The sequence below is a fragment of the Anguilla rostrata genome, chromosome 8 (genome assembly GCF_018555375.3).
Source record: "Anguilla rostrata isolate EN2019 chromosome 8, ASM1855537v3, whole genome shotgun sequence".
In the NCBI taxonomy this organism is placed as follows: domain Eukaryota; kingdom Metazoa; phylum Chordata; class Actinopteri; order Anguilliformes; family Anguillidae; genus Anguilla; species Anguilla rostrata.
Genome location: NC_057940.1, coordinates 45,201,473 through 45,225,244, shown reverse-complemented (window position 1 = coordinate 45,225,244; position 23,772 = coordinate 45,201,473). Strand labels below are relative to the sequence as shown.

Genomic DNA, 23,772 nt, shown 5'->3' with positions numbered 1-23,772 from the left:
CTGAGAACCCATAAAGACGTCACAATATCCAGAGGGCTTATAAAGAAATTGCATTCGCCTAGGCCAACCAATAAGAGCACACCTAAATTAAAACAGCTCTACTCAGCTGTAGTATTTAAAAAGTGGAATTTTTAATGTGGACATGTAATAATTTATGCATATTTAAATTGGTATTCTTCTTTTAGTAGCCAATTAAAACATGAGTTGATGTATCCCTGGCCATGTATCACCGTCGTACAAAAATGCAATGCAGTGTAATTGTCCAAAGGCAAAATAAAACAAAGAAAAAGTGATATTATAAACCATGAATTAACTACTCTTGGAATGATTTGAGGGTATATATGTAAAGGTATAGAATTGTATAATGTGATCTAATGAAAAACATGTTTTCAACAAACAAAAATGCCAAGTTACTCCCACTTACAAAGCACTGTCTACAAGTCATTCATTCAAACTGGCTACATCTAGGCCTGCCATTAAAAGTATTCATATCAAAATGACACCAAGTTACTTTACTACAAACAATATAGGCTATCTTGCCACACAGAAATTAAAGAAGCTGTATTCCAAAGAAATGCTACCCGATGTCACCTAAATAGTTCCAAGTCATCAAAGCTGCAACGTTGTACTGTTTTAAACAAGCACACTTGTGTATATGTTCATTTTGTGTTCGCATCCGCTGTTTTCATTGGTTGATGTACGTAAAATGACCAATGGGGAGACATATTCTTTGTGGGCTAGGAGCATTTGTGGCAGGAAAAAAAAAGAAAGGAGAAAATGCAAAATCGCCTTAGTTTGGGGCTTTATTGTGTGGACATGTGAAGTTGTTTATGAATTCTGTCAGTTGAAATGTGGTCAGAATGTACAGAAAGTTATGTTTTTAAGGGCTGAGAGTCTGTTAACTAAGTCTGTGGCTGTAGCAGCTACGTCTGTGGGGAACCCTGAAAAGTGCCTAACTTGCGGTGCTGTATAGGTATGTGGCTTGCCCCACCAGGTCGCAACTTGGCTGGATGGCATACCTGCCATCCCAATATGGTAGAGTTAATATTGAAAATATCACTTTTCAAAATGCTAAAGCATTTTGGTCAGTATTTTGTAATGTAACAATGTCATTTGGTGCGACCAATAAGACAACAAGACTGTATCACATACTGAAGTCACCTTTGTACCATGTAATGATTGCAGAATACATATCACTGACTTTTTGAGGTTTCACAACTGAAACAGCAGATCAGATCAGTCACTGTCATGGAACTGCCTTTGGGACTTCAAGATGAAGACGTTGGGAGGCAACAAGCTTAAAAAGGTTTCCAAAACCATTTGCTTAGACCCTTCCTAGGAGTACCATTGTAGCTGTAGCATAAGTCCACTGTAACATAATGGAACAAATATGGCACAACACCGAGGCTATAAAAACAACCATCAAAACAGCTATCCCACCAACCTCAACAAACAGAGCAACTATCAGAGAAGTGACTAAGAGGCCAGCTACAACGCTGACAGATTTGCAGAGCTCAATGGCTGAAATGGGAGAAACCATCTAGGGATCAAGAGTCTCTTCAGCACATCACAGATTTGGCCTCTTTGGGACAGCAGCTGGATGGAAGCCACTTCTTAGAAAGGTCAACATTAATTCACGCCTGACGTTTGCCAGAAGCTATATGACAGACCATGAAAATTTTTTGTGGCTTGTTGAGGGTAAGGTTAAGGCCCTTTGATTTGTGCCAAACATTTTGCTTTATTTTCCGTCTAAACACCATCCTTATCATCAAACATATTGGTGGCAGCATCATGCTATGGGGTAGCTTTTCAGCAGGACAGGAAAGCACACACACACACACAGTACAGGCCAAAGGTACTGGCCCACTTGTGTTTTATTTTTTTAAACCTTAGGTAGAGAAGAATACAGTTAATAGCCTCCATTGGCTTTAATTACAATTAAACAAATTATTGAAAGGCTATCCAATCATTTTGCAAATGGGGGGTGGATGCATAGTTAAGTTGACTGAAATCTTATCTACCTTAAATTAAAAAAAGAAAAAGAAAAAAAAAAGGTAGCCCAATACCATTGGCCTATAGTTAACAGGTGTAAACATGTGTGTAAATAAAACAGGCACTAATGGTGCAAGAAATACGTCAAAGGAAAAAGTTAGGTGTAGATGTGCAGGACAAAGTGAAAATATTGTGGCAAGGTTATTCTCCATGAGAAATAAAAAAGAAAGATATCCAGATGCATTGTTCAGTACACACTCAGAAGGGTCCAGCGAATGGGCAGTAATGTTAACAGGAGAAGACCTGGAAGATCAAAAGGTAGTAGACAAATATTATGTGGTGTCTAGCAAAAGAAACCATTGTAAAATTGCACCACAACAGCAGAAGAACTCAGCTAGAATGCAGCTAGAGAGAAATCTGTTCCACTGACTGCAGTGAAGACCATTAAGAAGAAAAAAAGCTTTGGTGAGCTCAGAAATCACAAAAACCTGAGTAAGCTAAGGAATTATACACAGCATACAGTGAGTGCCAAAATGTGTGGGACAAAGACTTTTTTTTTTTTTTCTTGATTAGGCTCTGTACTCCCCGATTTTAGATTTGCAACAAACAATGCACATATGGTTTAACCCCTTAGCACACAAGCCAAATCTGCCCAATCCTTTATCCCATTTAGGGGATACCCTATTTAAAGCTTTATAACTCCAGATGAACACCACGGAGACTTGAAAAGTGGCTTAAATGAAGTAAGACATTTGTACCATTTACAATGGATAGATTAGTTTATATTCATAATTTTGGAAGAAATAAAGTGCCACAAATGCAATTGTCTAGGCATAAAATCTAAAATGAATGTGCTCTGTTTTAGTTTGCAATGAAATACCGAGAGATTACAAATATACAGCAGGTTAAACTACACATGTCCTGGATCAAAAACTTGACCACAAGTTCATAAAATCTAAGGGCGAATATGTAGAACGACAAAAGCAAAAACTCAGCAGTGTATCCAGCATCTCCAAATCTATCCAAAATGTCTAAATTATGCATTGCTGTAAATCACAACATATTCACGTATTTCACTACAAATCAACTGTTTTGACTCAAGAAATGCACTGTTGCATCACTTTCAAGTGGGAATTACAAGCTTTGCATCAGTACAGTGGTATAAAATATCTAGGGGTCCATAAACATATTCAAAATCTCTCCAAATATGAATCAAATGCTTTATGTCCATTTTAAAGTACACAAATGAGCCCCTTATGAAGGTTTAAGATGAAACATTGATATCAGATTCAAAAAGAATGCAAAAACATTGTCACACAATGCGGTACAGTATCTAAATATGTAATAATTAACTCTCGTTTGTATTTCTGTACTCTACAGTATGTATTGTTTTCTTGTATGGGGACGGGACGACATGAAAACAATTTTCAAATGTCCACCATGAGTTTTGTTCCAACTCTCATGTCATCACTGTTGTATGCATCACAAAAACTACCGACAAACGTTTACATTACAGTGTGAAATATCCTCATTATAAAATACTACTAACCTATTTAAAGATACTCAATTACAAAAATAATGTATATAACTGAAATATTTTGAGCAGTAATACTTACATAGCGATGATGAAATCTTATCTGTGTTCAGTAGAGACAGAGACAGTAAATCAATGATTAAGTTCTCTCCGCTTCTGTCTTACTCCAGAAAACTATGTCAGCTAGGTCTGTCAGCAAACATATGGCTTAGCTATGCTCAGTAGTCCTCAATAATAGTATTTCCCAAGAATTTATGAAAAATCATTGATAACGTTTAGTCAGGTGCAGTGTCTTTTACTGCTACCACAGAGTGAATGCGTAAGTGAATGCGATGATGAGAAAACTTTTGGTTATGCTGAGCTATAAAAGCTATTCCAAAAGCAAAATTAGACATGTTATACATTGTTAGAAAGCTTATACTGTCACCTACTGAATAAATGAATTGTCAGTCAAGCCAAACTGTACTAAAAAGGCGTTAAGACGTGTGGTATTACGCACAGCTATTTTGAAGGTACCCAGATGTCACAAATGCGCATATATTTCACAAACGGATTGTCCGAGACAATATTTGACCACTCAGCCTCAAAAGGGACATCTCTACGCATAAAACCAATGGTAAGGTTGTACATTTATTTAATATTTAGTCCCAGATAATGGCTGTGGAATGATATGGTATAATTTTTTTTAACTTAGTCTTATTTTGTTATTCACAGTGAGCAGCGTTTTCACTGCTGTATTGCCATATCTTAGGGCTATTTTTGGGTTTAACTTGTTGCTAATATGATTTTTGAGTGGTGAAAGAATATTTTTATGAATGCCAAGATAGACAATATTGGCCATTATGTCTGGGGTGGGGGGTGTAGTTGCAAATGAGACCGCAGGGAGGGGGTGCTTGTTAAATGAGCGACAAAAGTGACAATGGTGGCGCTGCGAAACTCTGTATTCGGCATAGTTGTCATGTATCGTCTACTAATGAAACTAAAACAAAGTATTTCTGTTTTAAACTCATACTTTGGTTGCAGGAGCAATGAATGTCTGAGTTGAACAATCTAGGCATGCCAGCGTGCCGACCACTAGGGGGTGCATGCTAAGAGGTTATGTGTAGATTCTCATCTTTTATGGAAGAATATTTTAATACATTTTGGTTTCATCACATAGAAATAACAACACTTTTCATACATAATCCCCCATTTCAGGGCACCACAATGTGGTGGCTTCACAGGTTTTAGTGATTATTCAGGCATGGTCAACTGCTTCATTTGTGCAGGTATACATCACTCAGAAGAAAGAGAGCACTGGTGAGCACAGTAACTCAGTAATTGCAAAGTGCCTGGTAGGAAGGAAGACCTCTTCAGTTGATGATGGAAGAAGTCTCACCATAATGAAGAAAACCCCCTAAACACCTGTCTGACAGATCAGAAACATGTGTCAGTGACTACTGTCCACACACAACTTCATGAACTACACTGAAAGATTCAAACCACTAGTCAGCCTTAAAAACAGGATGGCCCGTTTACAGTTAACTAAGAAGTACCCAAAAGAGACTGAAGAGTTCTAGAAAAAGGTCTTGAGCACAGATGATACCAAGAATCACGTGTACCAGAGTGATGGCAAGAGGAAAGTATGGACAAAAGGAACTGCCCAAGATCCAAAGCATCCCCCTCATCTATGAAACATTTTAATGTTTTTACTCTTTGTCAGTAGGTTTCATCATGAATAAAATGTGTTTATTTTCACAACAGCTGGAGATCTTTTTACAACTTTGTTCAGCAATTTTTTTCGGCTTTGTATTTCTTAATTTATGAAGACAATGTTTGCACTGAGCTATGTAATCACTGAAGGAATACTAAAGTATGTTGTGCAACATCTACAACATAAATCATACATCCGCACAAACCAAAAGATGTAGAGGCACAATCAAAAGATTATGTGCTTGCTGACTGTGGCCTGTCGCTTCATAAGAACAACACACAAATAGTGATTGCATTAGCCAGGGAATGGTTCAGCACGCATCGCTGGCTATTGACCCCTGGTGGTCAATCAGGCACCCGTAGATTGCAGTGAAACCTACTACAGCTATGAAAGCTAAAGACTATAGCTAATGCGTGTGCTGTGAAAAGAAACAGCTGGCCACCATGTGCTTCAAAAAAGAACTGTGGATGTCAACATGCTCCCGAATCGGCAGTGGGGTCCACACATGTACATAACAGCGGTTGCTAACGACTGGCCATTCCAAAGTGGGGTGGGAATTGTACATGCTCAGCCCCACATTGAGTGCCGAAAAAAAGATAATGTTTTCAGATTACTTGGTACAACTTAAATCTGCATTTGTTATAATTGGCAGCTTGCCTCTCTCGTCAGGGAAACTGACATACATTTTCAGTTTAAACATTTTCCCATATAACAATGTGAAAAATGAATTGTTCTTCTGCCCATCATATTACCCTTAAATTTTCATTTTAAAGATACATTTGAAAATATGTGTCAAATTAAGTCAGTAGTGGGATATCAGAATGAGCTGACTATTTAATTATAAAGAATGAAGAAATTAGAACATTACAATAGAGTATGTGAGAAGTAAGCAAATATCTCTGTGCCAAGGAGGTAGTCATTTTCAGAGAATACAAGCAAACCACTTGAATTGTATGCATTACATTGTTTAATTCAAGATGAAACCACAGTTTAAATTGTGCTAATAAATGTATCCAACAACTGGCTATTACCTCTTGTCATTTAATATAAACCAAGTTTCTTGTTTTAACTGGCTGGTAGTGGATTTTCACCCAAATTTGATTGGGCAATGAGAAATCAGTTTTAAGTATTACTGCATGGGAATTTCTGCAAAGGACAAATAGTGAGTGCTTTCATTTTTTATTCCTCACCCCAATTTCCAATGATACTACATGCTCACAGCAGCTTTCCGTGATTACACGTAGAAGGTATACATTTTATTTACTTAAAGAAATCATTCAACCTTGACGAGGGTGGGTCTTGTATATTAATATTATTATTATGTGTATGTGTGTGTAGCTATAAGTCGTTTATACTCCAAGGAAAATGTCATACAGGCCTGCAGTGTGGACCACAGTTTTTGTGTTAATAGAGGACAAGGTGTGCGTGTGTATGTGTGCGCGCACATGCATGCCATTTAAAGAGGATTACAAGGGCAGCCACAGAGTAGCTGCATAAATGGAAAAAGGATTAGAACAGTCATGAAATGGGTGTGTGAGACAAGCCCAATATCCTTGTTTGAAGACATTTTCAAGAACAGCGTTACATCATTTAAAAGTAAATACAAAGATTATCACTGCCACACCTGTGTTGGTTTGTCTGTGCTGTCATCAGTTTAAACAGCATTTCCCATGCTTTGCATAAATACAGGAAATTAAATAAACATAATAAAATTATCAAAAAAATTAATTCAATTATTCAACATCAGCTATGTCTTGAACTTTCTTGTACTACACGTCTTTAAAAAATCTGGTTGAGAGAACAGGCTGGTTGGAAAACGACAGCTTTGCTGCTGTTAACAGCCTTTTGCAAAAACTCCTCAAATAAAATGTGATTGCACTGATATTATTCATTTAAAAAGTAGAGCAGAACTTTTATAATTTAATAGTTTGAGAAAGGGTGCATCTGAAAAGGGGATTACTGCATTTATAGGGGAAACCCGGAGGAATGGATCTAGACTGCAAACGTACACTGTACTGCAGTTAGAGCAGTTCGCCATTCGTGTTGGAACTGCACAATGACTCATCCCCAAGTGAAAGAGGCTTGGAATCCTGACAGAGCAGGGCTTACTGGGCGGACAAAGAGCTTGTTGCCTTGACGTCAGACTCTGGGTTGTGAAGAGATTAGCGATCACTCGCACCAAGGAGTTGGTCCGTAGGCATGAACATGAAGTGCTTGGTTTGGAGGAGGAGCCACAGCAAAGCTCAGGAGGGTTCAGGGGGAAAGCTGAGGCCTTTAACCTCTTTTAGTATGGGGGGGGGGGGACATTTTCTTTTCTTGTGGGGGAAGGTGAAGAAGTAGCAAGGAGGAAATACCAAGTGAACTTAAGATTAGTCAATTTAACAGGGCAATTTCAAGGAGAGGCACAAATGGTTTCACAGAGCAGTGTCAAACTAGAGTGAATATGAAAAGGGGAAGGACAGGAGATATCAAAGAGCCGATGCCTTGAGGGGGAGGTGTTGACCAGTTATGAAAGGGAGGGAGAGGGGAGGGGGAGGGAAGGCACCTTGAGAACTCCACCCTCCTGCAGGAATGAAAAGAAATTATCCCTTTATAAAAGAAAGACTAAAACTGCAACAACCTCACGCTATCTCTAAAGCAATTTAAGGACATTGCAATTGTTAACTTGCTGTTGAAAAATATGCATTAATTATCCAGTACTGAGAGGCTGACAAATCTGAAAACATTTCATGTCCTCTCGTCTCCAAAGTAAAATTTTTAACAAGCCAGATATTCTAAAGATCGAGCAAAAATCAAATAAAAAATCTCAAACAATTTGTTTGGTCTTGCAAGAAATATAATCAGTTCAAATCAAAATCTGATAATCTTTAATAACTACCTCCTCCGTCTGCCCAGTAGTTTATAGATCTTTGTTATAATTTCCTATATTGTGGCATTAAATAAAACTTTTGCAATGTTTTCAATGAATTGCTTTCATTGAGGGGTGTCATATTTTATAACATATACCATAACATGGTAACATACGAGACATTACAATATATTATACTTTTTTATTAGTTTATGTAAAATGTTGCTACTGTTAGAAGAAATGAATTATTTTTGTTATCATGATGCATTGACACAAGAGGGGACTGACAGTGGCACCTGTCTTGGACAGTGATCAACATTCATTGTCCAGTACTCCAGAAAAGATGTGTGACACCATGATTTTTAAATATTGGTGCATGCATCTGTGATTGCGTATGTGTATGTGAATGTCTGTATGAAAGTGTGTGTTAGTGCGTGTCTCAATGAGTGAGTGAGTGAGTGTGTGTGCGTATGCATGTGCATGTGTGTGTATGTGTGTGTGTGTGCGTGTGCATGTGCACGCATTTGTGTGTGTTTGCGTGTGCGCACAGTTACCTGCACATCATAGGTGCCGTTGAGCAGCAGGGGCCGGGGGGACCCCATGTCCTGCAGTACCCCGGTGAGGACACTGTGGGAATGCAGGCGGGGAAGGTCTTTGGTGTGGCTCTGGGCAGAGAACTGCACCATGTTATGTAGCGCCAGAATCTTGGTATCGAGCTCTGCATCCTGCCGTGTGCGGTTGTGCAGGCCCAGGTGGTACTTGCGGAAGTGCTTGATCAGATCTGTGGGGTCGTTGCCATAGTAACCATAGCCGCAGATGTTGCACTTAAAGTCCTGTAGTTTGGGTGAGGAGGGCTGTTGGGCGCCTTCATCCACGTCCACATCGACGTTTGGCAGGCAGGCCCCATCTTCTCTGCTCCTGCTCAGGTGGGGCAGGTGAGGCGGCTCTTTGGGTCTGGCTCTACTGGCCTCGCCCACAGGCTCTGTGGCCAGCTGCGTTGACGGGCTGTGGGAGAGGTCCCCTTCCGCGGCGGCGGCGGCGTCATCGGGGCAGCCCTGGACAATGACGCCAGCCCCACCCTGCGAGTACAGCGGCCCCTCCTCGTCGTCCCCTCCCTTTCGGCCCTCCCCCGGGTCCCGGGCTGGGCTGCAGGCCCGGCCCTCGTCTTCATCTGGTTCTGATCTTGCCGGAGACTCGGGCCCGTCGCAGACGCCCCCGGCAGCTGGGGATGAGAGCGCCAGCATATTTCTGTCTGTCACCTCATCACGGGGGAAGGACGGAACATTTCCGCCCTTCTTGTGGCTTTCATAATTGAAGCCAGGCCTCTCGCTCTCTGCTGCCGCCGCCGCGCTTTTCAAGTCCCTTTTGATGCTGGGAGAGGGCTCCAAGACCAGCGCATACTGATCCTCCTTCTTGTCTGGCATCAGCACATCGCCCGGCCTGGGCTCGTCTTGCATGGGCTCTGTCGCGTCTCTGCTCCTGCCCCGCGCCGCGCCGTCCTCGCTCCCCACGCTCGCCGACTCACCCACAGCCGCTTCTCCTTCCGGCTCCTCACCACCGAAGCTCCTCAGAGGGGGATTCTTTTTTCGCACCATATCTGTGATAGAAAAACAGCAAAATGCGTGAAAATGCTGCACATTGCATCACAACAATCTAACACTCCAAAGGGGGAAATTCTGAAGTAATCGCTCTACCAGTTTCTACCAGTCATGGACAAAAAAAAACCTTGATACTGTAAATCAGGTTAATTCATACAGCCCTGTTTTTCAAATCCATCCTAAGAAAGAGCTGTCATCAGATACAAAAAGATGGCTAAAAAGTGTTGGCTTTTCCCTCACTTTTATAAGCTGTTTAGGCTACATTTTAAAATGTTCCTCTATTGAATTTCATGCTAGAAAGTAGTCATTTGCTCTTACCCTAAAACAATCATAATCTAACAGCTTACTCCTTAAACGACACTGATCTTCAAATATCAGTGACAATTAAGGCCATCTGGCATTGTTCATAATAATTTAATGAATAAAATCTGTGCACGCAATTTACTGATCTGGCTCACGGACCTCTGTTTTAATGCATGTACCCTTTCAAAGAAAAAAATCCATTTGGACTAGATTCTTGCTTCTTGTACTCATTTTATTAGCAAACTTAAAAAACTGATTAAATTTAAATGAAGCCATTGTTTTAACTTTGTTTTCAATGATAGACAATCTGAATAATGTATTAAGTAGCATTTTTTCTTTCAGCAAAGCAGGGTTTTGCTGCTGTAAACTGTAAAGGTTTTGATAGCACATGAAAAAGGAAATATGCACAGCATTTATAGTTAATTTCATTTGAAAATACTTGCATCTTGGCCCTTGAAACAAAAATAAATCTACAACTAGCACTCTTATCTCTTGTTAAATTAAAATAATGAGTACAACTTCCTATTTTGTTGTAAAGTAAATGGTATGAAATAAGGCTATCTACTCTATGTTTGCAAAGACAACGCCTAAAAGTAGGTTGTGCTAATAAAAGCCTTATGAAAGTCTAATATAAACCAAGAGCAAGCAAGTCTGACCACACCCAGTCCACATTCACTGCTTTTGTTGTATTCACATTGCAACACAGGCCAAACCAGTATTTTGTGATCATTATTTTCAACGTACTCACATACATACACATAGAAACAATATTCCCAAATTTAAAGAGAGCTTTCCAATGGCTGTCAAAAATCAATTAACATTATTTCATAATTAAGTATTACATTAATGTAAAAATAAAATGTAAAATTATTACTAGCCGTATCAATAGTATTGAGCATACAGAAATAGTGAAGTATAAATAACAGCGTCATACATTCAAAGAAATCAATCTATTTCTAAATTCATTAATTTGACAAGTTTTGGAATCTCATTATCATTATTATTATTAGTTCTGAAAAAATCTATAGGCTGCAAGTAAATACAAACACAAAGTCTATTTGCCACTGAATTAGATGACTTCATATCATTAGTGTAGACGAACATGTCAGGTCCGATTGTTAAACTGCCTTCCAAAATCAATGTATTCTGCTGATCTAATAATGAATAAATCCTAATAAATAAATAAACATGTTCAAAATTCTGTTCTTGATACTGTTAAAGTATACCATATGAAGTCATACAAACATCTAGGATACATAAAAAAAAACTTGGAATGAGGAATGCATACTAAGCTACTAAACAGCACACCCTGAAAATGTCTTTCGCTTCACATTGAAACACAAAGCAAAAATAGACAAAGTAGCTCCTGGATGCCTGGGTCACAACCAGGGCAAGAAGCCTGGAAACCCCTAGCTTACCGACGCAGAACAGGTAGCAGACATGTCTCATTTTCCCATGGGAGTTTAGCAAATTCCCACAAAAAACGCACTTAATACGTCAGTCTCTCTAAAGGCAGCTATTGTCCAAATAGACCATTAGCAGAACAAAACTTATAAATGAAACTGGCACTCCGGAGGCACTCCCTCTTTAATGAGTTTAAACATGAACTATTAAACAACGTATCAAACTAAAATGCTGAATGGGCACCTGGTCATCTGCAGAAAAAGTCCAGACCATCAACCCATAACCCAAAACGTCTTTAAAGTTATAGGAAAATCTATGTGAAATGAATAAAACTGTGTGGGTGGGGTAAGTAAACAATGAACAAATCCTAAAACTCCCGGAAAAGTGGACCAGGGATTTGGATTTTTAATAAACCTGGGATAAATATAACCCCTTGGAAATGATAAGCATTTCACATTGCACAATAAACTGCAAACCAGCAATGTATGCAATCAATGGGCCTCATTCACCTTTCTTAAATTCTTATAATTTTTGTTCTCAAAAAAGTTCTAAAGAGAAACCAATATGGGATTCACAACACATGCAGACCGTTGTTTTTGTGCATATCCCAGGTTTATGAGATGATGAATGCTGACTCTGTTAATTTTATGTGTAATCCTGTTCATGTGATTAGCATAAGGAAACAACCGTGAACAAACACAGATAAGAAAAAACATGATGAATGCTGAAATGTTCTTGGTAATGTTCTTACACACGGTTTACAATCAAATGTGATCGTACACATGCTTTGTGAATGAGGCCCAATGAGACAAGCAGAGTATTTATTGCACCATTCAGAACCAAAGTACATGTGAAGCCTGACATTAAAGTCTTTAATAAAGTTTTTAATCCCTGAAGCCGCCATACAATTATATTTATACTTCAGAGCACTAGTGAGATACTCCAATTCCAAACCCCATCAGAAGCAGAAACAGTCTGGTACCAGGGGTGTGTGTCATTTAATATGCATCTAACATATCAATTTTGATCACTTTTTAATTATAGAATTACAGAATTCTTTGTATATCATTGTGTTCAATAAGTTTTCAATTAAATATAATGTGCCATTTGAAATGGAGAGGGCAATCTACTTTCCTAACTAAAAGTTAAGGGGAAGGAGATCCTTCATGTTCCATAGTCCATAAGAAATGGATATCAGTGCACATTAAAGATGCCTGTGTAATTTATCCACCAGTGATCTTGCATTTCCCTTCCTCAACATGAAAGACAATATTTCCTAACTATATTAGTCATCTGTCTATCCAATGTACATAGCATTTGAGATGGTAGGAGTATGGGTGCAGAGAGAAGAGACGGTAATCACATCCAAATGGCCACTTATTGACCACCCACCTCAGATTTGCAGCGAAGAAATGGCACCAAATTATTACTGCTTATTGAGGTTAAAATATTCTGAGTGACGGACATTTTACCATTAAGGTGAGATGTGAACACAAAAGGAAATGCACACGGTGAAGCACCTTTTGATAGAACTGCGCAGGCATGCACTGAACCCAATGTCAATTTGCCCTCAAGGGTCAGCACATCGGAACGCGCACATCACCAGGGCCATCGCAAAACCTCCCTTCAATGCAAAAACACAGAACAGATGTATACATAAAGCGTCATCTATACTGTTACATTATCCATTATAACTCTTTTCAATTTGCAAGGGCCCCTACTTAGAGCCAGAACACCTTGCTCATTCTCCATCTCCAGTTAATTCTATTCAGCACAGCTTCAACCCAATCCACATCTACACAATACTAACTGTAGAACAGCATGAACTTCACAGATGAGAAAGTAGCAACTCACTGTTAGCTCTGGATCTTTTGAAGATTGGTATCATTCTCTGAGTTGGACGTGTCTCTACATTTTAATTATTTTAACGAGAGTATTTTTTCCCCCACTGTTGGTAAATTGCTTTGTTTTAATAGCAGTGTTGATTGCTGGGTTTTAGCTTAAATTTAAAACACTTGAATTATTGTGAGAATAGTAGGATATTTGTGTTTTCGTTCGTAAAACTTATCTTAACTGCTCTTAATTATTCTTACTGTTGTTCTGATAATAAATTTGCAGAAAAATCAATGTGGCATTCATGAAACATGCACTGACCTTCAATTTGTTTGTGTATCCCAGGTGTATAAGTGGATGAATGTCAATTGTTCAAAATTGGAGGTGCGTGCCTGCTCATGTTGATTACCATAAAGAGGGTCGTGTGCAAACATCAGCCTTTCATTGCCCTACACAAATGTAGGGCATTTGCACAGTCCATAAAGACGCCCTCTCTCCCCACATCACAAATGGGCAAGTAATCCAAAAGTAGTGAATATGCCATGGCCACATGTTGGGTCTGACTGCATGCTTGTGGGTCTTTATATTTTACCGTTATTTCTGTAAAAAAAAAAAAAAAAAAATGAAATTATGTGTTACCGAAAATATTATTATTGTAAACTAAGATTAAACAAAAGCTAAACTTGAAATTGAAATCAAAGTTTAATAAAATAAAAATAAAAACTATTGAAAAACTTTGGTATTCAGATGGGTGACAATGTAGTTAAAAACAATATCATATTTGGACCTATAGCCTAATTGTACTGATAAACATTTTGTTGTTACTATGAGGTCTGAAACTACTTAAATTAACTTCAAAAATAAATAAAGCATTCTAAATAGGAACCTCCGCTGTGTATATGCCTTAATGCATTTTTACAAACACACAGATTTTTATCATGCCAAAGAACATATTGAGAGAAGAAAAAAATAATGAAGGCCGAAATGTTTGTGGAAACATTTGTAAGCACAGTTAATTATCAGATCTGATTGTATTTATGTTTTGTGAATGAGGCCCATTCTGAGGAAGAAACCCAATCACAACCAAACAAAAAAAGCAGCACAAGCAAAATAATCTTGAAAGAAGAAAGGCTGATACAAAGATCACTTATTAATGAATGAGCAAACTGCATCCTTCCACTACAGTTAAATGAGTCAGATCCTCCAGGCCTGCTCCACAGGTTCTTCAGCAGATTAGCACAACTATTAAAACTAACAAATACGGGAAGGAGCACAACACTGATCCGTCTGTACCATGGGTAAAAAAAACAGGAGGGTTTTTATGTCAAAAGGGTGGAATATTTATTAGCTCTATATAACCAGTCTGACCCCTCTTAATTCAGGTGCACATTTGCAATGCACAGTGGGAAGCTCTGACTGCCCATCGAACTGGCACCAATGCCCAAATTACACTCCCTCACCAACTTTGTGATTACTCAGGCAAAGAATGGAGTCCCCAGAAGCAAAAGGCAACCAGGCAGTGCAAGTTCACTTTCCACAGTAACTGTTTCATTAAATAGCAGTAATCAAAACAGAAAATTCTGATAATACAGATTTCTCTCCCCCTTGACCAGGGAGCAAAACCGTTACATTCGTAAAAACGAGTATGCTCCTAACTGGAAAACACGAAGCAGTTAAATATGAATATAACTGAGAATTATGACAGATTAACACTATTGTTTTGTTATACTTATATTCCACAGTCTGTGCTTTCAAACAATTCTGAAAAGACAAGACGATACAAAAGATGACAAGAAAATCTTGCTCGGCTCTCAATCGGGCTGGTTTTATAATTTTTTCAACATCGACATATTCAATAGAACACATGGAGTCTGCTCCATTATGGTTCTATACGACATACCATATGCGTGTGGTCATGTCTAAGAGAGAGCTCCTTTACATATTAACTTTTTTCCTTTGCTTTTTTCCCCTCTCTCTTTTGCGTGCCGTTTATGATGTCATCACCACAGACTTTGTAGCAGGAAAGGAGGAATATCCTGGCCGCAATCTGTCTTTTTTTGGCATTTAATCTCATTTGAAGCATTAAAAATAATTCACAATACTGTCCAAGGAGTAATGTTACAACTGTGCAGAGGGTCTATGAAAAACACATATGCATGTTGTAAGATAAAGTGTTTGCCATTAATTATCATTAGCCAAATGTCAAAAGAATAAAACCAAGCAGAGAACCAATTCCCACCAGTGAGAAAGAAGAATGTAATCGGCAAGTTACAGTGTGTTGCATTAACTCATCCTTGGGCAAATACCAGCTTTTTTAATTAAAAATAAATAAATAAATAAATTTGCCTCAGCAAAATGTACACTTTTTTAGTTTCTGTAATCCAAAGGATTTTCTGTCACTATGGATGCAGACTACTGTCAAAAGCAAACAAATTTCCAAATGCAGATGCAGACTTTTATTTTAAGAGTATGGAAGAAGACAAGGCAATATTACACATCATACAAAATCACTTGTGCTTCGGGGTGGGCAAAATATGAAATAAGGTCAGTGGCAAATTTATGGTCAAAATTTGGCCTTATTCCTGAATACAGACCTTCTGGACTGCTCTTTTCCACAGAGCCATTTTTATGAAGACAACTAGTTCTGTCTTTAGCTGCTGAGACGAAGATTTGAGTTCAAATGCAGCCTGAACCAGGGAGACTCTGGGGGGCAATACACCTACCCCACCTACTGATTGAGCTGACCACGTTCAAGGGGATACTCATTGACTTACATTTTTTATACCCTTCTGATTTGTTCCTTTCTACAACTTTATGTCCCAGTTTTTTTTTTTTTTATTGCTGTTCCAAATTTTTACTATCTGACTGAGGGACCTGAAATGATGTGAAGCAATATTATTGCACTGAGACTACTGAACTAATTCTGCTGTGCACCCAAATTAATTTAGGTTCTAAATGATAAAATAGAGTGAGCATAGGGACAGATAAATTGCCAAAACATCTGGGGGTCTTCAATAACATGTGGACAGTACATATTTGCGTGTGTAAAAAAGAAACCATTTCAGTATTTTTGCATCAAGCTCTCTCTTCCAAAGCCACCACTGCGTGATGCTTTAAATTCACAACACAGTAAAATACATATCCATATGTCAACTCAAGACTTTATTCTGTGGTAGTACCTCCACTACACATCTATAGTTAACTCCATCATTGACTGAGATTCTACCTTGCTAAAGGAAAACTGTAAAATAATAATAATAATAATAATATATATATATATATATATATATATATATATATATATGGATGAGTGACAGCTGAAAGGAAACATTATCCCCCAAGTTTTCCAATAGATTATTTTACAGGAGGAAAAATTAGAAAATACAAATCAGAATCCCGAGCAGCTCCACCTTTAGACGCAAACAGGCAGGGAAGAGACGCCACTTTCTGACAAATATAATCACATTTCTTTACTCCGCAGGCTTCAGAAGAAGAAGAAGGCTTTATTCACTAAGTACAAAAAAGAGGGAAAGCAACACAGAACAGCATGCTAATCTCCTGTCCGGGAAAGAAGTCCCACACTCAGGCTTTTGAGGACGATCTGGATTTGCAGGATCTGTCTTGTTCAGATGTCCAATAATGTCAGTCTACAAAATACTCAATATTCAACAGTTCTTGAATTACACAATAAGGAAAAAAAATACCGATACACAAAATAAAAACAACGTAGCTCCTTTTTAATTCCAGAATAACTTCACAGACAGGAGGGGCAGAGTTTGATTGAACTGATCAAGCAGAAAATAAATCTGCAAAGGTATACGAGAAACCAGGCTGCTCCTTCGGGAGAATTACGCCTCTGGAGATGCACAACTGCGCTGATAGATTTTTAGCAACATATGAATATTATCTGCAGGGTTGTGTCATGGATTATAAGCACATCTTTCACAGCTACAGCTGTTAAGTGGCTGACAAGCAAATTAAAATAAAACAAAACACTAAAGAATATCTTTGATCTAAGCATATTGAATAATGGGAAAAAAGTAAAATCGTTCTCCTACATCATCCCTGTACATTAAGTTCAGCATGTGACATACATTATAATTTCACACCAATAAACTGCTGACTGGAAGACCTACTCTTGGGGCACAATTAGGATTATGCTTGTGTTTACTTTAGACAGGATCTTCTAATGCATGCCTTTTTAATTCTACAGAAAGTGAATAATAGTTAGGTTGACTCAGAGAGCAGAAGTCTCGCTGAAGCTCAAACCACACATTCACACGCTAAGCCCACAGACAGACAGACCTGCCGTATCCAAACTCGCAGTTCCAGCCTGCAGAGGGAGAAGTAGGCTACATATGAAAATAATGCATTAAAAAAACCTTCACAAAAATTCCATTCAGCCCACCATTTTCCAAGTGGAGGAACATAAAAGGGGCTTGGTCTCAAAAGGAAGGGCCGTGACTAATAGCCTCACCCGAACTTTTTACGTGGCACGTTGCTGAAGTACAATACAACAAACACAACTCTCTCCTGAGTCACACCAACTTCATGTTTATTCATAAGGCCATCCACTTCAAAGAGCCAGAGCTCTAAAAGAACCCACAGTTATAGACAGGGCAATTGGCTTCGCTCCTTTTGAAACAATGATGTTCGAGGTTTAATTTAACATAATCGCTCATTTAATCTTTTTAGGGTCTCGCCACGGTTGTGTATTGTTGACATTTTTATTGAAAAGCTGTTCAGCAAAATTGTATTGAGATGGCCCAAGACTGCACACTGCCAATCTTGCAATATAGTAATGTTTATGCATCCACTGGTTTTGTGAATTTGAATATTGGTATCCCTTTGTTGATGGCTGCTGAGCTCAAGAAACAATGTCATCATGTCGGTTTGTTGAGATGACAACATTATCAGGCAGCACATTTTAATGAGAACAGTCAGTAAACTTGAACAGCCAGTGTAACTGTCAGAAAGCATGATAGCACATTTTATCACTTATACTTCAAAGGTGAATTAGGTGACTCTTGTCCATTTCCAGTAATGTTATCTGTTGCAGGCAGCGATACTTTTTTAATACTGTCTCCTCACCTATACCCGTCCCAATTTCACATCAATATACAAATGCTTTTATCACATGGGGAAAATCTACCAAAGAGGAGGTTGTTGTTACAAGCACTTCTGGGATATTGGGTTTAGAGGCAATTTCAAGGAAGGTGTTGGGCCTTTTCACCTGCAAGTGGTTATACAGCTCCCTTGTTCAGCACCTCCCACTTCTGTCCCCTCTCTTTGCGTTGCTTCCTCCCCCTCCCCCACCTAAATCCCCCTCCCTGGGAGAACCCTGTCTGTAGTCTGAACGACCTCCCCTCAGAACACTAAATCAGTGAACGCTGGAACCGGAGACAACAGAGAACAACTGCTTCCCGCGACACTTCCTGTGATCACAGGCTGAATGGTGTCTGCGTGGGGCAGGGATCACAGCTCCGGGGACGGATGAGATAAGCGGTTCCTGTGAACACGACCAGGGAGATGGCAAGAATGTGGGCTCAGCACACACCCTACAGTTATTCTCATTGCCCTTCAACAAAGTTCAACACAGAAAGGTCCACTTTCCACCTTTGTATGTGTATGTAAGTGCACATACTAGGTCTTCTGAATTTCACGACTTAAAACAAGCTCTGATTTAAACAAGCCTTCCTTCTTTAATTTCCACCGGTTTTTGCTGGTGCAGATGGTGCAAAAGAGCGATTAACAAATGGAAGGTGGCTGAGGAAATATAAGCACTTACTGGAAATAATTTATGGCAACCAGCTCTATACAGTACAAGACTTTCCCATATTCCAGCCATAATCGCAATGACAATTGCATTTCAGGAGCTCTGCTACCTCGATTTATCGGTTTGATGTACAGGGATCATTTTTCTGTCTGTGTGTAAAATCCAGCAGCCCATGTGACACTCAAGTCTCAATGCACTCCTAAAAATATAGAGCATTTAGCAACAGGAAAGGGCCCACATGCTGGAAGGGCTCAGCACATTGCAACAGCTTTTTATGACACTGCTGTGAGACCAGAAATGAATTTTTGCACACAGATTGGTAACTTTGCAAGAGGCTTCTAATCACAGTTTCAAATGCTTCACAGAGTGTTAACTTGTGAAACGCAAGGTTTACACCAACAGCCCCATTTATATTTAGAGATGTTTTTGCATTATCCAGTGAAGGACTTTCAGACAGCTAAACTAGCCTACAGCGGGACTAAATGTTTAATTTCCTTTCTCTTACTGAGTATTTGAAATTATTACTATGGAGTCTTTATGACCACCAGTTGCTCACTCCAGAGCCATTCCCTCCAGGATAGCAGCAGTAGCTAATCCTGTATGACAAAATCTCAAGTAGTTTTAGAGGCCTAAACAAATGCCGCAAATAGAAGGTTTAAAAATAAAAACTGACAATAATGGAAGAAGTAACACCTGCAAAACACAACAGTGTCATGCAATAAACAAACAAGCAATTTGGACCAGCCAACACAAGAAAAATCACACTGACTGACTTCTGAAATTTCCTGCGATGTGAAACAGGCCTTGTGAGCTGTAAGACTGTGAGACTGTAAAATCCAACAAAAACACAGTTTAGGTAGAGAATTTTCCCAACATAGAATGTGCCAACACTTTAAAGATGCACAAGCTTTAACTTTTGTATCATTAGTGTATGTTTCTGTACTGAAAACAAAGATGGAGAAGAATGAGACAAATCACATAAAATACTGGCTTATTAAATATGCAATTAAAGGATAACCGTAGCAGTGGTGGGGAACCTAATAGTAAAATGCTACTGATGTCCTTGATGGTCTACATACACTTTGCCAAAAGCATGAGAGCAACCTGTAGACCACATGCCTCACTTCTGGAATATTAAACTCACAGGCCGTGCAACACTTCAACTATATAACAGCGCAGACAGTCTGTAAAATTCCTTGAACTGCCCATGGGATGTGTGCTATAGCAACACATGAACAACCATAGTCTGGTTTGGGCAGGAAAAATACTTTCAAACGAGGCCTTAAAACATACATCCAGGCATTCTTCTATTCCCAAAAAACAAGAGCAAATCATTTTAAAAATATGAATGTGCAACATGGGTGAACATGAGTAATGCATCTGCAAGTATTTAGGAACCATCTTAGTAAAATGTTATCTGAGGCAGCATGAAAAAACTAACAAAAAAAATCATTTTTTATTGCTTTTTAACCATAAGGAGTGCTTGTGTGAGGAGCCCAAACTGAGATGAGGACAATGTGAGTAGAGAGATAAGGCTTGAAGGCAAAATGAAATAAAGTAAAACTGAACAATCTACTGCTTGCCGATTGTATTCATACTTCGGTATCATCCTCTGAAGGATTCTCCGGCTGGATTGCCTGTCTGGCAGTTTCAGACAGTTCTATACATTTTCTTTCCTTATAATGCACTAGTAAAATAAATTCATGTGACGCCAAGCTTTCAGAATTGTTATCTCAAAATTTGTCCCCTTGTGGGTTCCTCATAACTCATTATTATACAAGGGGAGGGGGGAATAAATTAGCTCATGTTGGTTTTCAAGTATTGCACCTATTGGTTTAGTGCAAATACCACAATTCATAAACAAAATTGAACAAGGATGACTATCCTTTAACATGTCATGCTTGTACTGGCCCTTGATAGCCCAAAATCAATCCACATTTATGGTTAAATGTAACTTTTTAATGCAAACACAATTTTTCATTATAATTATATTTCTGAACTCAAAGATGGTTTTTGCATTGATTTGACAGTCAATGTAAACAAAGAAATGCTGACTAAATCCAGACCAGTGTCACTGTAGCTAAGATAAAGGCACTTATAGTTTTTAAAATATGTTTGCAAATGTCTTAAATGGATTTTGAAAGCAGTTCTACGCCATTTCCTTCCTAATTTTCCATGTCACCAATCTGTCATTGGCAGTGCTGACACCCTTGTAATCCTGGTGCAGAAAAGGACATCACAAAGTAGCATGACTCAAGTGTCTACTAATTTATCCATGATATTTAAAACCCTGTGTGGTGTGTCTCTTGAATAATAATAATAATAATAATAATAAAAACTTTTTTTTAATAAGAACTTTTTATTCTTCTTTATAAACTACCTTTTATTACAAGAAAATGCAGCTCAAAGTGCAGCACAATACAACACACATACACGTATGTATGCACGTATGTATGTGTAGATATATATATATATATATATATATAGAATAAAAGCAATATATAAAATGCAATGCAAGTGAAGGAGAAAAGGAATATAAAAGAGTGGGATATTAGATAAAACTTTCAATTAAAAGCGAGACTAAACAGGTATGTTTTAAGGTGCTTTTTAAAAATGCCAACTGATATATCCAGTTTTCCATAGTTGTGGTGCATAAAGCAGAAGGCAGTTTCTCCACTTTTTTGCACATTACAGTACCATTGGTACCTTGAGGACACTAGCAGCGAAGGATCTAAGAGCTCACATTGAGAAATACAAGGATAGGAAATCAGAAATTTAAGTCGGCGCTATGCCATTTAGTGCCTTATAAACAAGTAAAAGGACCTTAAAATCAATTCTAAGACACACAGGGAGCCAATGCAATGCATACAGGAGTAATGTGCTCCCTCCTCTTGGTTTCAATTAAAATTCTGGTTGCACCATTCTGAATAATTTATAGTTTCTCAATTGTTTTTTTAGGGAGTCCAATAAAAAAAGCAATACAATAGTGCAGCTGACTTGATATAAAAGGATGTCAGCTTTTCTGCATTTTGCTATGTTAAAAGGGTCTCATTTTAACTATATTTCTTAAATGAAAAAAGCAGTCTGGGTCACTGCACCCATGCGAGGCCTTAAAACCTACTGATGGTCTGAATCTGGAATAACTCCCAGATTTCTAACTACCGATTTTGTCTGTAGAGCCAGACTACTCAGCCTAGTAAATAACCTAAACACACCTATCTGTTGTCTTTCTTGAACATTCACTGTCTGAAATCATACTCCTCCTAATCAAATTCTGTTGTACAATGTGTTGCATTTAGGAGTTACAGGATTTGTCAGGATTTCTGTGGGTTTGATTTTAAGCTGCTCACAAGAAATAGCCTGACGACAAATAACTACCAACCACCTCAAGTCACAATAAGGTGGTTGTCAATCAGCTTTGAAGAATCAGTTGTCGAAGAGAACAGCAAAACTAGTTGCACACCTACATTAGGAAGCTGTCTTTATTATTTAATACCATAATGTACTCTAAATTTTGGCTCAATCAACTATGTAACTCTACTATTAGTTGTTGGTCAGAGTGCACAATATGATTTTTGAAGGAAAGTCAAGTGTATTTGTCCAATGAAAAAGATGCATCTTAACTAGCTTAGAGGGAATAAGAGCTCAACTTGCAGTAAATACACGATCAAGAATTCAAGTGCAAACTTTGTGTCACTGAGATTTGCTGGTTAAGGTAAAGTCCCTGATGAAGGAACCTAGCCTGGCATTGTAAGCAGGTGAGCTACCGAGCCTTGGTAAAAAATATTTTTCTGTTAGGTAACACTGGTTATTCCACAGTAACTTGCAAAATGCCTGACATATGAGTCTAATATAGCTCTAGACAGCTCAATCCAAGCTACATTAGATACAAAATAAGACATGATGTAGCACAGCAGCTTTTCAATGAGCCAGTGACTTAAGAGATAAATCTTTAAAAAGTAAAAAAGGTGCAGTCATATTAAGTTAACGTTACCAAAAATTGCATCCATGCGTCTGAACTGAACTTCTTTAAATGAATACTGCAAAATTTAACAAAAAAATTATTTGGATGATAAATCACACTAGCCTGTTTGTATTACAGCCATCTAAGTATATACAAATTGGGTAATGCAATTTAAAAAGAGGAGGCCAACCAAGAAGGCACATGACATGACCAACTGTAAGGACGCTCCAGTGTGTTTAACGGCTGCCCGACCTCGCTGTTCAGATGCAGACCTTAGAGCAGAGTCATTTCATCTGCTCTTGCTTTCAAAAGATTCTTGTGCAGTTTGGCTCAAGAAAATAATAGTCAAAAGATGAGACAAGGGCCCTGATTTATAGAGCATTAACAGTATAGGACCGTCCACATAGACATTTAAAAATAAAACTCACTGTGAGATTTAGTAGGTGATAAATAGTATTTTCATACACATCAGCTTCAGATATTGGGTCACTGGGGATGAGGTACTAAGATGGAACAATGATGAGACTGATTTTATACAGTAAAATGGCCACAAGTATAGATAATACTATCAATAAAAATATATTTTAACCCCCCCCCCCCCCAAAATAATAAATAAATAAATAAATAGATAAATAGATAAATAGATAAATAAATAAATAAATAAATAAATAAGAGGTTGTTCTGTACATCCCTTTTAATAATTCTTGGGTAATTCTATGTTGTTCCAATTCTGGAGATAAGCAGCATTCTGGCCATTGGGTGGGGGCCGGTTCTCTACTGTCAGACTATTCTTTCCACCCCAGTGTTCACTCCAGACTTTTCTGCAG

At 38.4% G+C, this 23,772-nt stretch overlaps 1 protein-coding gene across 8 annotated transcripts in view; it reads right to left on the bottom strand.

Moving 5' to 3' along the window:
- Window positions 1–23,772, bottom strand: part of trps1 (trichorhinophalangeal syndrome I) — a 146,963-nt gene that overhangs the window by 107,576 nt on the left and 15,615 nt on the right. For 7 of the 8 annotated variants that reach the window (XM_064348432.1, XM_064348435.1, XM_064348431.1 and 4 more), the window contains one exon: window positions 8,622–9,664. In XM_064348432.1, the coding sequence (XP_064204502.1) occupies window positions 8,622–9,662 (1,041 nt within the window). In that variant the 5' untranslated portion in view covers window positions 9,663–9,664. Of the gene's footprint in view, window positions 1–8,621; window positions 9,665–12,892; window positions 13,032–23,772 lie in introns of those variants that run through there. The other variant, XM_064348437.1, reaches the window with a different exon arrangement.